Source organism: Anguilla rostrata, chromosome 8, assembly GCF_018555375.3.
Source record: "Anguilla rostrata isolate EN2019 chromosome 8, ASM1855537v3, whole genome shotgun sequence".
Classification (NCBI taxonomy): Eukaryota; Metazoa; Chordata; class Actinopteri; order Anguilliformes; family Anguillidae; genus Anguilla; species Anguilla rostrata.
This window is the reverse complement of record NC_057940.1, coordinates 22097821-22115420: the sequence shown is the minus strand read 5'-3', so window position 1 is coordinate 22115420 and position 17600 is coordinate 22097821. Positions and strand designations below refer to the sequence as shown.

General features: G+C 37.4%; 1 protein-coding gene across 1 annotated transcript in view; it reads left to right on the top strand.

Moving 5' to 3' along the window:
• The window catches only part of sntg1 (syntrophin, gamma 1), a 139034-nt gene extending 124418 nt beyond the window's left edge, over window positions 1–14616 (top strand). The window contains exons 17-20 of the mRNA XM_064347057.1: window positions 5010–5162; window positions 6065–6157; window positions 10810–10920; window positions 13482–14616. Coding sequence (XP_064203127.1) covers window positions 5010–5162; window positions 6065–6157; window positions 10810–10920; window positions 13482–13664 — 540 coding nt within the window. The 3' untranslated portion in view covers window positions 13665–14616. The remainder of the gene's footprint in view (window positions 1–5009; window positions 5163–6064; window positions 6158–10809; window positions 10921–13481) is intronic.
• Window positions 14617–17600: the final 2984 nt, after the last annotated feature.

The following is a 17600-nucleotide window of genomic DNA, read 5'->3' as shown; positions in this document are numbered from 1 at the left end:
GGCTTAACCTTCTCAGTGTTTCTCTTTCTGTATATATGGTATTATGTACATATGCAACAGTGCATACAAGTGCCATCGTCACTGTGAGTGTTACTCACTTTGTTTAACCTCAGGCCTCTGCAATACAGAGTGCCTGTTGGCCTGGGGTCATTGTGAGGTTGGTTTGGGCCAGTTGATTGATCAGTCCCTTACTCAATTGAGCCAGTATCCTAAATAAGTTCAAACTGGGTTGAAAATAAATTATGTTTTTATCATCTTGCAGGGTTGGCAGGTCCACAGTTTTCATGCCGAATTGGGCTACTTTTCAGACTTAGTTGTGGCTAGAAAATATCTTTTCTGTTGGTTGCGGTTTTTTCAGGATATTATTTAGCAAATGTGCAGCCATGGAGAAGGCAGTACTCTCGGATTGTCACTGCTGAGAAGAGCAGTATGTGATTGATTCTGCTACTTATGCTTGGTTCTGATGCTTCCCCCCAAGGGCTGTCGGCACAATACCTGGCCCCTCGGTCAACCACCGACCTTGGGCTACTTTTGGGAGGGTTTTCAATGCCTTTTGGGCTGGAAATTGTTTAGAAACTTGGCAACCCTGCCATCCTGGAAACTACAATACAACTTGATCATTTCTGTACCAAGGCTTGCTAACAATAACAAATAACACATTTTTATCATATTACATTAGATGCATTCTTATTCAGACCAACTTAAAAATGAAACTTTACTTCAAGCTCATCTAAAAATGAAAAACTCATGTCTTGTAAAATAAAATATCATGTCAGAGGTTTTTACAGTTGCTAATGAAATACTATACTGTTCAACCAAGAAGAGCTGCAGTATGTGTTGAATCTCAAGTTGCTCATGAAAATACTTGGAATGAGTTCCTGCTGAAAATAGATATTCTAGCATCTTAGACACGATGGCAAGAATGATAAAATAAGTCCTAACCTGACATGCAGCCACTGGAGGGAATACAGAGTGGAGGTGAGGACCTGTCGGTGTGACATATTTGGATTATTTCTACCTGCTTTCAAAATCATCAACGGAACATGTTCCATTGTTCCAGAATTACATACATCAGTAGCCTTAGAACATCTCTGAATACTATAAGGGAGTGTTTATTTAAAGGAGTTGTTTTTCCAATTACTCTGCAGACAGACTCTAAGTACTCTGCACTTTTACCAAGGCTAGATGAATGTGACGTACATACAGATGTTAGTGTGGAGTGCATCAACATTTTTCTTTACTGTAACTATGACTCTGCCAAACATAGTATAACATCAGACATACAAACCTGAATGGTTTGGAATGACTACTCAACCATTCAGGGCATGAACCCAGAAGTAGTGTATTGAAAAAGACAGTTACTGTTGTGTGCACTGACCTGAGAAAAATTCATTGTACTGACTCACCAGTCTAACGGGATGGTTGGGCTTCCATTTCCTGACAGAGGCTTTTGAAGATGAGAAGTGTGGTTGAAATTGCATATCACACTTCCGCCATTACATCCGACTTGAATCAGTACTTGGATTTAATGCAGAAAATAGCACTGTATACAGCCTCTCACAGATGGAAGCTTGCAAATGGAAGTATCCTTTTAATACATACAAAGAGACATGTCAGTATCCTGGCTTTGTGGTATACCAAAACTACTCCAGTGTGACTTGTGAATGCATTCTATGTTGAATTTAGTTACATGATAGCTCAAACAGCTGTGTGAATTAGTTTGATAGCACACCTCTTCATGCCGGCTGACAGTCAAAAGAGTCGGGCATCTAGTCATACTTGGACATGTCCAAATCTAGGCAGTAGGTCCCAGTGTTCTTCAAGACATTTGAGCTGATCCATCATCGCTTGAGTGGGACTCTTATAAAAGCTGTTGCTGGACACAAACCTTTGCAGATGAAGGAAGTCTGCTTTGGAAAGACTTTCAAGGAGGCACATTGTATTCACTACACACAAAAGTCAGCATATTTTTTGTACGTCCATTGCAAATGCCAACAGATCCTCCCTCAACAATAAAAAAATCTATATAATACCATTCCCCATGACAACCAAGTGTCCTCTGTGACAGAGCAAAGCTTTGTGGTCTGACTCCATACTGGCACATAGACTTGCAGACAGTTGTGCTCCCAGGGAATAAGGCTTGATGAATGTCACTTATTGCAGTGCATCTGAGTGCATAGCTGTACTCAGTTTCTTGGTCCTTGGGTGTATAATGCAATGTTTTCATGTGGCAGAGGGAGGCACATCCATGCCCTTCTCCCCAAAATAGACAGCATCATGTTCCACCATCGGATCCTATTGAATAAGATTGTCCACCGTGTAGATACATAGCACTGTGAACACGCCTTAGCACTTTCATGCTCTCAAAGTGTGTCAGAACAAAATATCTTGATTACAGCATCTTTATACATGTAGGGAACAAAAGTCAAAGCAAGGGCATCTCAGACCTCACAGCTAATGTCCACCGGGAGAGTTTCTGCAGGGGAATTTCTTTGTCAGTCCCTTTCTTTTTGCAGTCTGTGGCATTACTTCTTTGATTCACAGTGCTATGTTAGAGAGGACATGATTTAAGTTTCTGTGTCGTTGTCTCCCCACCCTTACCATATAAATCCCTGTTCTCTCCACCAGCATGATTAAAGTATGCGGTTCCATACCCTGTGCGACATAACTCACCTCAAATGATGCTTTCAATGCTTTATCTGAGACAGTCATGGCCCATTTGAAGGGCACCTGTTGTCTATTCAGTTCATCTCATTTTGGAAGGGATGAGGGAGTATTATATACTGTGGGAATATTCAAGAACACACCATTCAAGCACACACACTACTCCTATTGGTTTGGCGTGCCCAAAAACATATTGTAAAGACAATAGTTGATATACGTAGGACTGTCCCGATCATGAAATTTTGTGACGATTAATTGTCACACAAGTAATTGTGATTAACAGATTAATTGTTGGATTTCTTTTTCATTTTATATTCCACTGTTATAATATAAGTCTAATTAATTCCATAATAATACACATACACTTTATGAAGAGCCATTTATTGACACTGCACATGCTTAAATAAAAACCATTAACATAAATTATTTTATATCACTGAGAGTTTTGTCTTTTACTTGGTTATACAAGTTGGGCATTGCAATTGGGAAATGTATGTTTTCTCTGGGAATTCATACTGCTTGTCAAATGTTTGAAACATTTCCTTAAATGCTAGTTTTGCAGCCTTATTGAACAGTCACATTTATTTCCCTATACATTGTGTCACGCTGCCCATTAATGTGCACCATTTGGGGATATCTTTCGACACCCAACTGAAAGCTTCTGCAATGCCAAATTGCTGTGACATGAAGTGAATGCTTTTGGGACGCCGAGTTCGGCAAATTGCATTGGGGAGTTGATTTATAAGTGGTTTCTGAGGTTTGTGGTATTAGCACTTGTCGCCACTACTTTTTTCTTGCAAATGGGTGCAGTTCTATTTGGCATTGGAACTAAATCCATGTTGTTCAGTTCTTCAATAATCTGCTGCCTGCAAAAGTATACGGCTGTCAGCAAAGTGGTAGAGTGAGTGACCTAAAAGGAGCGTGTGAACACTCTGAAGCGACTCTCAGTTTAATCTCTCTGCTATATCACTGTGCATATATTTATTTCAAACAGCTTGAGCTAAAACTCTTGAAGGCTATACCTAACAGGGCAAAACTGTGTAAAAGCACTTCATTACTGTACAAAGAAACTTGAATTTATTTATAAAAATAAAAAAAATATGCAATGGGGGAAAGCACAGTCTTCTTGAAAATAGAACACTGATTGTGAAATCGAACAATTATGCAAATTGATTGTGGTTGGCTCAAATAATCGCGGCCACATGATCATACCGTACTACAATTGTAACAAACCCTAATGAGCAGGTGTTATGAACATAATACGAGGCTATTTATTTGTTTATATACAGTCTACGGAATGAGACAGTCCTAACTGTACATTTATAGAAATTTAGAAATACTGCATGGGTGGATAGGTTTTGGCCCAAAAATAAGAAATGTGTTGGAAAAAGGAGGATGTCTGGTCAGCCTATTATTGTTTTAATATCCATACACCTTATGATAAAATGTAGATTATTACAGAGCAATGTTTTTTAAATGGTTAAAAACTCAAACACTCAAATTTAATTTTACACGTAGTGTACAAGTAGTGAAAACTGTGTATAATGAGCTTCGAAGCAGTGTTTCATCTGTACATTATTTCTGTTCTTACTTTTAAGTCCAGGACTGAAATTTAAATGGAATATTATTTTGATGATAATATTTATTTATTTTGTGTGTGTGTGTGTGCGTGTATATGTGGGCATGTTTTACTATCTTTGTGAGAACCAAATGTCCCCACAAGGATAGAAAGATGAGGAAAACTATGCAAGGTGGGGACCTTTTGCTGGTCCCCACAAGTTCAAGAGGCTGTTTTAGGGTTAGGACTTAGGGTTAGGGTTAGGGTTACAATTAGGTTAAGGTTAGGGTTAAGGTTAGGCATGTAGTGGTTGGGGTTAGGGTTAGGGTTAGAGGTTGCAGAATGAATGTAAGTCAATGGGAAGTCCTCACAAATATAGCAATACAAACATGTGTGTGTGTGCGTGTGTCTGTGTGTGCGTGTGTGTGTGTGTGTGTGTGTGTGACAGAGAGAGAGAGAGAGAAATGCAATTGTGTATTTTTTGACATTGATACACTATTTAAGTGAGGGTGAGAAATAAAATTAAAAATGCCATCACAGCCATCAGTATAATGTGTGAAGGGGCAGTGCATGCAGGATAGTTGTTCAGAATGTTTTGGCTAATTAAAGGGAACTCTTGAAGAATTGTCCGTTTTGAGCAAGACAGCCAAGTGAAAATAATATCATTAGTTCAGGCAGATGGCCAATTTTGGAAGCTAACATTCCTGTGGTTTATGTCCATGTGGTGCAATGCAGTTCTGAAAGAGTTAAATGATGTGACAGATTTTATAACTGTAAGCTTTCTCAGGACAGTGACCTTCTGGACCAGCGGAAACACTGCTTCAGCCTGCAGACGGAGAATGGGGAGGACATGTTTTTCAGCGTGGAGCTGGACAGCGAACTGATGATTTGGGAGAAGGCCTTCCAGATGGCAACCTTTTTAGAAGTTGAGAGAATACAGGTACTGGCCACACAGAGACCCAGTGTTGGGGCACCTCTTAATAAAAGGCAGTTGAAGATTTGGATTATCACTAGCATGATGATACTGGATTACTTGTAGGTTTGTTTGAGAAAGAACATCCACACCAGCGTGAAAATAGTACTCAAGGGCAATTACATTTTTTAACCCTGCACTAAATTATGTGGTTTGAATGAATTCGCTCATTGACATTTCTAAAAAAAAATGATGATGTGACCTTTGGTTGATTTCCCCAAAAAACCTTTGAAAAATACATACAAATGCAATGGGTAATAATGATTTATGGGTACATGATGATAAATATCCCCATATAACTTACATATAATTATGTAAACCATCCTAAAATAAAGATCTCTGTACACTTCAGCTTGTCAAGGAACAGCCTACACATTAAAACTATAAAAAACTATAAAAACATATTATTTGCTATTTAATTTATTTGTCAGGGAGGGTGCATAATGAAATATATTCACATTTCATGCTAGTGACAGGCTATTTTTAATTGGTAGTACAATCTGAAACATGAACTAGAGCTGCAGTAGTCTGAAAAAAGATGTCTGAAAAAAGTCTGAAAAAAATTGATTGGGCAACAGGAGAAACATCCAACATGAAATGATGGCAGGTGTAGCTTAGATACCCATTGTTCTGGTGCACTATGATCATGTGACACTGCAGATTCCTTTTTTCTGGTGCACTACGATCATTTCACATTACACAGTGTGCTGATTGTGCATTATTGGATTAAAACTTTAAAATGATCCTTTTCGAGCAGCTTGCTGTTGTTGCAAATTGATTAAATGTACATTATTTGACAAAATATTGTGGATTGAATGAATGTAGTGTACACAGTGTGCAAGAAAACTAACATTCTGTTTACTTTTCAGTGCAAAACATATGCTTGCATAATGGAAAGTCACCTTATGGGACTCACAATAGACTTTGGAATGGGTTTTGTATGCTTTGATGCAGCATCAAAGGTAAGTTAATGAAGTAAAGTCAATATTGCTGTTTCACATGAATATTCATAATAACTAAAATAATGAGGTGAAGAAATAATCAGTTTATAAATAAACAGAAACACGGAAATCTGTAAGGGGATTTGCAGATTGTACAAAATTACTGCAATAGCAAGGGTTATTATTTTATACTGCAAACCAGACAGAACAGGATTTGTAATAGTTCTGAAAGATAACTTTAAACAGTGTTGAATGACACATATCAATAACAACCAACTCAGACTGAATATTCATCAACACATTCATAACATCAATGAAATAATTGGTAATTAGTAAAAAATAAAAAAAAATAAAAAGTAATGTGTAAAATGAGTAATTATGAGTCAGTTTAGACTAAGAACATTGTTTGCAGGCTCATCTCATGGCTACAATGTCCTCTATCAGTTTCAGGGGGCACTGAAATGACATTGCATCCAGGTGCTTTTTCAGTGACTTACAATGAGACACAACCTTAGTGGGTTCATATGAGGTATGTGAGCAACACCTGAGGCAAGACTAAAGTATGTGTAACACTAATGTAGGTCTGCAGTCTACTAGATGATGTGAAATATGATGGTGATAGTCTGACACAGAGACACCAAGTACAGTTTTTAGAGTTACCTTAGCACAGAAGCAATTCTAACTCCAGCATACAAGGCATGCTTTTTAGTAGTCACTCAGGGAGGCAGGGCTCTAGTTGGCAGGCCCAGAGCCGGCCACAGGCAAAAACACTCCATGCAGTCGTTTAGGAGCACAAACCATCACTGGGCCACACAATTAAAGTTAAGTGGTGGGCATGATTTATGTTGGAGCACTTTGGAGCCGCAACAACATTCTTGTTTTGTGGTCACCAAAACTCTCGGGCCAGTTCTATGCAGGCCCGTCCAGGACTTACAGTAAACCAACAGCTCCTGCACCAAATGTCATGAATTGTTTTCCTTCAAGCACATTCACTGTGGAGCCCATTTTGTGGACTGCAGAGTGAAAAGTAGCATCTGCCAACACGTGCATTGGAGGAATGAATGTAATGTATTGCAGCCTTGAGATGAGCTTATGTATACAATTTAACATAATAAATAAATAAATAAATAAATAAATAAAATATAAATAATGACTGTAATTACATGCTTCATAAACCTATGGCAGTTGTATTATTAGCTAGTCTTAATGTTTATGAATGCTTCAGAAGAAATTCCATGCTTGTCTGTGTTCTCCCAAATTGATGGAGGACATTGCAGCAATTAGATGGACCTACAAATACAGTTAGAGATAATAAATTATAAGTAATAAAAAATAAATCTGGTCAAAATTTTATTCACTCGATTATGTTACTGCAACTTGAGAGTACAACATTACAGGTTTGTTTCAATGAAATTTATCAAATTTCTCCTTTCAGCCATGAAACCTCACGGTGTTCCTTCTTTGCCACCTTGTGAATACAGTATTTAAACATTTTATAAACTATAAGCATATGCTTCATTCAGTGCATTCTTAAATGCCAACATGGTAAAATCACGAACAAAGTCAACCTGAGCATTAAATCATTGTATTTCCATTAATGTTTAAAATGGAAATACAATGATGCAAACAAAAGCAGACACCCACTCTGGCCCTTTATGGATAAGATTGGGGACCCCTGCTCTAAAACATGAAAGCACGTAATCAAGAAAAATTAACAGCTTGTTAAAATTATGGGATTGCAATTGTGGTTGGAACGAAATCCAACATATCCATACATAGGGCCCTCTAGGACCGAGTTTGAGAACCACTGCCTTAAGGCACTGGGCTGAATCCCAACCATTCCTGTGCCAAGTGATGCCAGTAGTGGCACAAGGTGATGATAAATAATTGGCATTTGCATCACCCAGGGTTAGGGGTGGTTCTCTCAGACAGGATCATTTGCTCTCTAGTGACCCCCCTTGCTCTGTCTGTGCGAGCTTGGATTCTCAGCTACAGTGTGAAAAGAAGCATCTGGTGACACCTGTTCTTCGGAGGGGAGTGCATGTTTGTCTAGCGTAGCAGCAGGAGTGTGGCTGTATATGATTTGGCAATCCAGATTTGGGCGGAAAATCATGCATAAATAAATAAATAAGTCCTGGTTTGACCAAGTAATTTATGGACAGTACTGAAGATGGATTCTGCAAATCACACATTAAAAAAGCCTTGCAAATATGTATGGACTCACAGTAATCAGAAAGTCATAACCACATCAATGACCTCTATAGGACTGGTTTCCCCTGAGGAGTCCTTGTACAGGGATTTTTTTTCTCCTCTCCTGAAACCACTGGGCTTTTATCCTCAAAGACCTACCTATAGCAATGATGTGCTTGGAAATCACATATACATAAACCAAGCTGAATTTACAGCACTTCTCCCTCAGGCTCAACCTAATTCTACCTATATAATGCCATGTTGTTTCGGGGATCTGCAGAACTACCACCACTGGCTCAAACTCAGCAAACATGTAATTTCATTTTGGCATATATATGCCCTTGTGTTACAATTATTGTCTTCTCATTTCAATATGCTTTGTTTTTAAAACACATGTTCTAGTAATTGTAAATATTGCCAGAGTGCTACATTTATAACCCATAATTAGGCTTAATGAATCCCATAATGAATGCAAATTCTGTGTGCTGTCAATCATTCATTTATTTGAATAAATCAAGATTTTTTTTCCAAAGAACTATAATTAGATCATTAATTACTTAGCTTAATTTCACTTAATAAACCTTTAACCAAGAAAGAAATGTACTTGTCATTTGTTGTGTTATAGTTCACGTATCATCCTATCATATTCCTGTAATGTAATTTTCTGTTATATATATTTAATGTACAACTGCTGCCATTGTGTGCATTTATTTCTATCTCAGAACCACCTGGTAATATCACTTTAACAATCATTTGTTTATTGTAGTAAGCTCTGCAGCATTTACTTTGTTAAGGACATACCAATTAACTGAGCCTGAGCTTCTGAAACAAAAGCTTATCTCTGCTAAAAAGGTCTGTAAATTTCATCTGGTTTGACATCCGCAGCATATGAAATAAGGTGAAGGGCAAGCCTATTTTGAGCTAAATCTATTTTTCCTCTATCTTTTCTAAACAGTTTGACTCACCTGCCATTTAAACTTGAGCATGGAGGGCAGTAAATTACAGTGTGATTTATTGAAACTGGAAATGTACTTTCTACTTGTTGAATGAAGATAAATTGTTGTTGGTAAATAATTGTATATATGATCACAGCCTTCCCTGTGGACACCTGTCATTCACTGTGGCAAGAGTATTCGGATATCATTGGGCAAGTGGAAGGATAGAGTGCTCCAGTGTGATAGCTACCAGGATTTTGGGATGCCTTTTTAGCAGAGATTGCGTCATCAGCAAGCATCCACACACAGCATTAGCAATTTGCACTTTCCAGATTTTCAGAGCACTACAGTTTCTCCCATTAATTAGACAATGGAAACCCTTGTGAAGGGTCTGCTATTCTCTTTCCTTACCTAAAACACACACAGACACAAAATAATAATAATGATTTTATTTATTAATTTCCAAAAATCTGTGACTAATTTCACCCAAATAAACCAGTTGAGTATGTAATCAACTGCTTCAAGTGAGTAAAAATTAAAACCAGGCATTGCTTTCTAAGACCAGGGTAGTTACATCCCTGAAAATTATTTGGAAAGATTTTTTAACCCCTTAGAAAGTCACATCGGCCCATATTCAGGCCGATGTGGGTTTATTTGCATTCATTCTGTGTTTTACGGTGAAATTTTCAATCAATCTACAAGGTTCTCTGTCCAGTACTGGCCAAGCAGTCCCTCAGTGTAGCCAATGGGACCCATTGTGAGTAAGCAACAACTCCACATGGAGAGCATAACTTATTCCCAGTACACAGTCACCCAGAGGCAAACTATTCTAGGAACTGAAATTACCTTTGTAATGGTGTATAGGTTGTTAGGCATTGTTTCTCCTGCATAATCGAACCACTATTTTTTTTTAGTAAGCAAACAACTTATACCTAAAAAGGTTGTTGTTTTACAACAAAAATATTATATTATTATAAAAATGTTCATTTATATTACTACAATGCCCACAATTATTGATCCCGACACTGAAGTCAATCATCAAAGTAAATCATCTTCATAAATTGATTGCAATTAATTCATTTTGTGTAATTATATGTGCAAAATTAGCTTTGATAGTGCTTGATCAAGAAATTCATGTCAAAGCATCTGTAATTCAGTAGCTGAATAGTGTGGTGGAGGTACCAGCATGTGCTACCTATTGTTTGGCGGGGGAATTTTGTGAAGAAAATGCCACAATCTACCTATATTTCTTTAATGAGTCTAAATGAGTTTAAAAGTGATAAGTCAAGCTTTCTGTTGTTTTGCCATGTCTGTCCACCATGTGAGAACCCATTTATTTAGAGCTATTTATTGCTCACATCATGGTTCAGTGATGGAAAGCGAGACTGGTTTGGCACATTGCTACTAACTGCCAACTTTCTCATTGCAACTGTTTTGATACCAAATTTAACTTTGTAGACCTACAAGCAACATCAGAACAATGCTTCATCATTTGTACACTGCACTTAATGTGAGACTCAACAGTATTATCCCATGCTGTTCCTTTAGGCTGTTCTCTGGAGATACAAATTCTCCCAACTAAAAGGATCCTCTGATGATGGGAAGAGCAAGATCAAATTTCTCTTCCAAAATCAGGACACTAAACTCATTGAAGCCAAGGTAATCTTCTGTATTCACATGCCTTCATTATGTCACTGCAGACATACCCAGCCCAGACCTCACTCTGGAAATATTTATTTTGAGCACAGTTGATAAAAAGAGCAACTGGTGACCTGACACAGAGAGCAAGGCCTGCATCACACAATGTTTAACCGCGGCAGGTTTTGTGATCAGCTGAGGCGCTGGTTCTTGGTGCAGTGACGTGCCATGGTCCAAACTAGAATTCTGACCGTATCAGTGCTACTGTTACTGGGAGTCTTGTGGAGGAATGTAATTAGCAAGAGCATCACTGAGAGAGGGAGGGCTCCAGTGAGCAGGGTGATTCCTGTCTCATTCTGGATTACTGACTTCTCTGGTTGATTGGGCTCCTGTGGTCTGCCAGTATGAGCCGCACAATAAATGTAATCAGCTCATGCAGTGACAGCAGCGCAGATAGTGGACTGCAGAGTGAAATGAAGCAGTGGCAGCCTTTATTTGTTCTGTGGTGTAGATATATTTTATAGCGGAAGTTTATAGCAGGAACTAGCTCGCTTCAGTCTGCGTGCACTCTCTCCTTTTGTTTTATTGGCATTTATTGCCCTGAGTGCTAATAAGGGATGTGTGGTGTTGCTGGATAAGAAACAATTCTATTGCAGGCACTGAGTCTGAGTTACATTTTTTGCTGTAACCCCCTTCTGTGGATGCCACTGCCCATACCACTAGGGGGCTGGAGAGAAAGGGCCACATTAACGCAACGCATGAAAGCACTGAATTGGATCACCACTGTTCCTAATTTAATCAGCAAGTGTTCGGAAGTCAGGCAAGATTAGAAATTCCAATTTAAAAAATATCATTTTTCAAAATTTCTAATATACAATTCTGAACTTGTCCAGCTATTACAATCATAGAATTTGAATATTAATTGATTGAACAGAAATGACACTTTTTTTATCCATCAGCCCTTTACCAATAAATGTGAAGTCCAGCAAATGTTTCTCACATTGTAAAAAGTAAAAGCCTGGGGTTGGTCCCAATCCCTCTGACCTTCCTGGAGTTTTATTTGTGGCCAGCCTAGGTAGCTTATCAGTTAACCAGTATACCAAAGAAGTGGATCAAAGACAGCCATATCTCTATTTACCCAAAATTGTAACCCTTTTAATTACCGCATAGCTGTATAAGAAGTGGTTGAAGACCAGAACCCAAATATAAAACAATAATAGAACTGCACTGAAACTGCAGAAAAAAAAAGATGTTGTTACTTTTAGGAATGATTTTCCAAATGTACAGACAACTTAAGTAGCTTGTGAAATAGGGCAAGTCAATGTGTAAAGGCCATGGAATTTTCCTCCACACTCGGAAAGTTCTAATGGAATGGCATGAATCTACATAATGTGCAGCTAAAGTAGAAATGTTCTTTGTTCAATATTATTTCAATTGCATTGTTTTGTTATTGCTGTAAAATGGACATTCACTTCCCCCCTGGGACTCAACCACCACCACTTCCCAATACACAAATATTGCAGCAATAAAGGGTAATGTTAGTACATTTTCAGCATGCACTGGGAGAAAGTAGCCTGTCTGTTTCAGCCAAAGTGTGCAGTTGTTGCTGATGTATCGCATTCATCTACCTGAAAAGTAGGAGATATTTTAACAAAAGTATATTAACTTCAGGTTACAGCAAGAACATAATTTGATGGCAACATTTTACCAAATGTAAAGCTATTTTATTTTGAAATCAATGATTTCACATCACAATATTGTTATTCATGAAGGCCATTTTTTTTTTTTTTTACATTATTAGGAATTATATTAGTGGGCTCTTGGGTAGTATATCCAGATAAAGCACTGGCACTTGATGCAGAGCCTATGGTCCAGAAGCTAATCCCGATCATACAAGCAGCCCAACTGTTGATGGTGCTTATTTGGTCAGTGCGTAACCCAGGAAGGGGGAGTTTTCCTCAGCAGGAAATGTACTGACTCATCTCACAACAGAAACTTCTCCGGTCATTCAGTTAACTGTTATCTGTCTATTGCAGCCCCATATGATTTGCAGTCTTCTGACATATCTTCACCACAGAAGTGGAAATAAGCTGCATGCACACCCTCCAGAATTGATGGATAATGTTGTGGAGATGGAACAGTCTTAAAATTGCAACCGGGAATGCCAAACTAGGAATAAAGAAAAACAGTGTCTGTACAATGAATATCCACGAGAGCTTCTAGTACAAGATGTACAAGTACTACCACCTCTATGATGGTAGTACTTCCATACTTCCATACAGTACAATCCTGTACTTGGCAGGATTGTTGTTTGTTTGCTGAACAGGTTACTCTACAGGGTTGGAGTCCTGATCTATGTGGTCACTTCTGGCACTACGATCTTTACTTCACTCTAGTTTGTTTCTTTTGCTCCTCTGCACCTTGAACTAATGCTGTACGTCGCTCTGGATAAGAGCGTTTGCTAAATGCCTGTAATGTAATGTAATGTAATGATGTCCGTAGCTACAAAGATGGTATCTTCACAGTCTTCACAGTATTTCAGAATGAATGAATGTTCTCACAGACATTTATTTTCTTTCTAGGAGCTGGAATTTTCCAATCTCTTTGCGGTGCTGCATTGTATCCATTCCTTTTTTGCTGCCAAAGTTGCTTGTCTGGATCCTCTGTTTGTGGGGAGTCAGGGCGCTGCAGCCACTGCTGTGGCCTCTGCAGCTTCCGCTGTTACTTGTACTGCGCCAATGGGGAAGATGAAATTTTCCACCTGACAGCACCCAAGGACTGCACCCCTTCCCTTACCTGCTTTCTCCTTTGGGGACCTTTGCTCTCTCACAACACCTCCTCACTCCTCATATTGTGGCCATTGGGAAAGGCAGGCTGGTCGCTCCAGGATCATCTCACCATTTTGGGAAAAATGAACCCTCACACTGACACATTTGATTTTTCTTAAAAAGAAACTGCAAACAGGAAAATGGAGTAATTTCATATACCACAGTTCTAGAGAGCTGCACCTGTAAAATTTGATGTTGTCAACTGGAAGCATCAAGAATCAGTTGAAGATGGACTTTGCACTCAGGATTCTGAGGCCTGTTAGAAAACCATATGATCTGTTTTAAATACCATTGGAGTTAATGAATTATATAACAAATTGGTTCCATTCAGAGTGCTCCAAAACAGCAATTTCATATTATTTTAAGTAAAATGTTTACACGTGTTCAGGTTGTAAGGAAACAGCAAAGAAATGTAGTGATGTCTCCTATGACATTGCAGGTGATGCCACTGTTCAAGCCACTGCTTCCCTGTCTTAGTTTATTTGACATATCAAATGTGATGTGCAAAATATCTCAACATTTACTTCCTATGAATGTTGTTGTTTGCATTCTTTCCATGGCCATTTTGAAAGTCCTTTCTTTAACAGTATCTGACAAATCACAGCACAGGGGAATTTATTAGCTCCAAAACTGCAATTGTAATTTTTTACATTCCATAGATTGTAACCAATGAATAAATATTCATTATGATGAATATGTTCTCCCCTAAAAACACACAGGTCATTAAAAGCTGAAGCACTGTCAGGTGAGTAAAACATTGAACCACAAAATTGCAGTACTGAAGACCAAGTAAAATTGGCTTATGAAGAGAAATATCACAAAGCCAAGCATGCTGTAGTATAAATTAAATTGCAAGATCAAAACTAGCTTTGTGAACACTCGTTGCAAGCTTCATGTCATTTTTTATTTATATATATATATATATATATATTTATTTATTTTATTATTTTATTTTTTTGAGGGGAAAATGAATTCAATGTTTATTAAATTCAAACTGTTGCCACATGACAAACGTTTGGCAACATGGCAACATAAAGGCAGTATAGTCTAATTACCTTTTAGTTGTTTTGCCCATATATTCGTCCTCTACCACATGATTATCATTTTACATTCTCAATGTTTTTTTGTGTGACACATTTCCACGCTTGACAAACAGACAATCTAATGTAACCATTACCAGCACAATTTAAAAATTTGAATGCATTTCAAACAACAGTTTTAACAAAGGCAACAATTGTATGGAAATTAATGAAATACGTGTTATTTGTTTGCATTCTCCAAGTTGAATATCTGAATTTTCTATATGATAGTATTCCACCCATTCTCTGCCTGTTTTTTCCTCCTGATTGTACTACAATGCAGCAATAGAGTATCGTGATTACAAATTCAAGATGAAAACGTTAGGCAAAAAAGTCTGTATTATAATAATACAGCATTTGTAGTAATACGTCAAGCACAAATTAAGTCCCCCAAACGCTGTTATGTAAAATTATAGCCTGAATAATGCAAGTTTATTTGTATTGATTCAAAATGGGTGCGAAATTGCCAAAGTTAGTTGTATATTCTAGTATTCCTTTCCACTGAAAAAGAGGCATACTTCAACTATTTTAATAATAATAAACAGCCTTGCCATTACCTTGGGTGGCAAAGAAAAATTTGGTAACCCGTGAATGGGATTTTGTCAGCCATGAGATTGCTGACAAATAAACTTTTGGCATAATTTGCTTGATATTATTTTCATTATTAATCCCCTAGGTCAGATGTAACACCGCGCACCAATCTAAGGTGCTCTGGAAATAGTTATATCATTTAATCTCTATTGACTGGTCCCAATGAAAATAAATCCACATTAGCAATGCACTAGCCAGATATCTAGTAAAAATTACATTATGCGGTCTATCTGCTGTGCTCATCTTAATCAATATTGTCAGAACAGTCTATGGATAAATTGTTAAATGCATAATGAATTAACACACTCACAAACAATGCTGTCTCTTATGACTCACACTCCTTTCTGGCAAGCCAGTGGGGCTGCTGCAAGAGTGTCACTATATGGCTTGGAGACACGCCTGGTAAACAAGATGTGAGTAAATGTGAAATAGGTTCATCCAGCCTGGTCACACTTGAAACCGAAACTATCAAGTAACACATTTAGCATGAGCAAGCTCTATATACACATTAATTAGCATTACACTGTGGTATGCCTCCAGGTTACTTGTGCCTCAGCCAGGCTACTATTGTGACTATTTTCTCTCTCGTGCTGATAGATTGTCTAATTGGGTGTTCACCATTTCTGATTTTAGATGGACTGTGTCATGTGGTGTGATGGATCGCCATAACACGTCTCTAACTGCAGTGTCAGTGTCAGCTCAGCTTTGTTTTGTTTTTTTTTGTTTTGTTTTTTCTAGCTTTTGAGATGTTAGAGGTGTTATTTAGACGAGGCAAAGCCAATAAGAAATAGGGTCTCATTAGAACATTCACATTTTTTCCCCATGGCTCCCATCTCTTTTCAGTAACTGGCTGTTTTCAAACTTGTGCGCATGGGTTGATTTATTTTATTCCCCTTTCTTTTTTAATCAGAATTTGATGTTCCTACATATATTCAATGGCAATAGTGCTAAAGCATGCCCCTTTGTAAAATTTTGATAGTATTTCAATTTGTTTCTTTTTTTTTTTAGTGGAAAGTGTGACTCACTCTGGTTTGATGGGCACATTTTTTGCATTTGTGGTTATAAGAATTGTGTATGCCATTTCAGGGTTCATATACCATTAGGATCACCAGGATCAGTCCATTACTCTGTGGATCACATCTACTGAGGGTCTACTACTACTACTGCATTCTACTAGGTAGAAAATTTGAACAAAAATAACTCTTTATCTACTCCATTCACTATCCCTTACGAGCAACAGCACATCATGATTAAAAAAAGATATGGTTGTTACTGCCCACTGGAATGAGAAATTGCACTTTGGTGAAATTGATAGATACAGTCTTATATACTTCAGCTGTTCCCACATTCTGCTACAAGTCTTTTTTTCTCCGTGCACATTTGTAGCAAATACAAGTTTGTTTCACTTGTAATCTCCCACAATAGTTTAAATGTCATGTTTATGGAATATATGAATATATCCAAATATACAGACTTCTGATACTTCTGTATATATTCTATTTTATTATACAATGAATTTCTTAATTGCTGAGAAGAGTAGGAACTTGCATTTAAAACTGATCAAGATATCTTGGATTTCTGCAGTAAAAGTCCTGTTTTGTTTGTTTGTGTATTTTAAAATATGCAGCTAAAGAATGAAGACACACTGCAGCCCCCTCTGTTCCACGGGTGTTATGAACATTTGATCAGTGTCTCTTTTGACATTCATACAAAATGAACTGCTTTATTTTTCACAGTTGCACACATCCCATAGGCATGCACTGTTTGATAAGGTCTGTTTTAAGAACTTATCCATATTTCTTGTTCATTATTATTTGCTTCACTGACATAATCATGCAGTCAGACAAATCCTGTTCCAGATTTAGAGATTATCATTAAGTAATCATAATCAGAAGCAATATTGTGGATCAGATTTTCTTTTTTTCACCATACGGTCATGTCATTCTGTTCAATTCTACACACAATCTTACAAATTTCATTTTTACAGTGCATCATCTTTATAATAGATATAATTATTCATTTATTTTCATTTGATTTTTAATTTTTACAAATGTTTCTTTTTGTAGGCTGTATTTTTACAGAATTGTTAAATACATTTACATTTTCATTATAAGAAAATCTATATATAAACATGTAAAAAAGAAATATATATGTAAAATAGATACATATATAATTTATGAAATGTAAAAAAAAAATATTGATA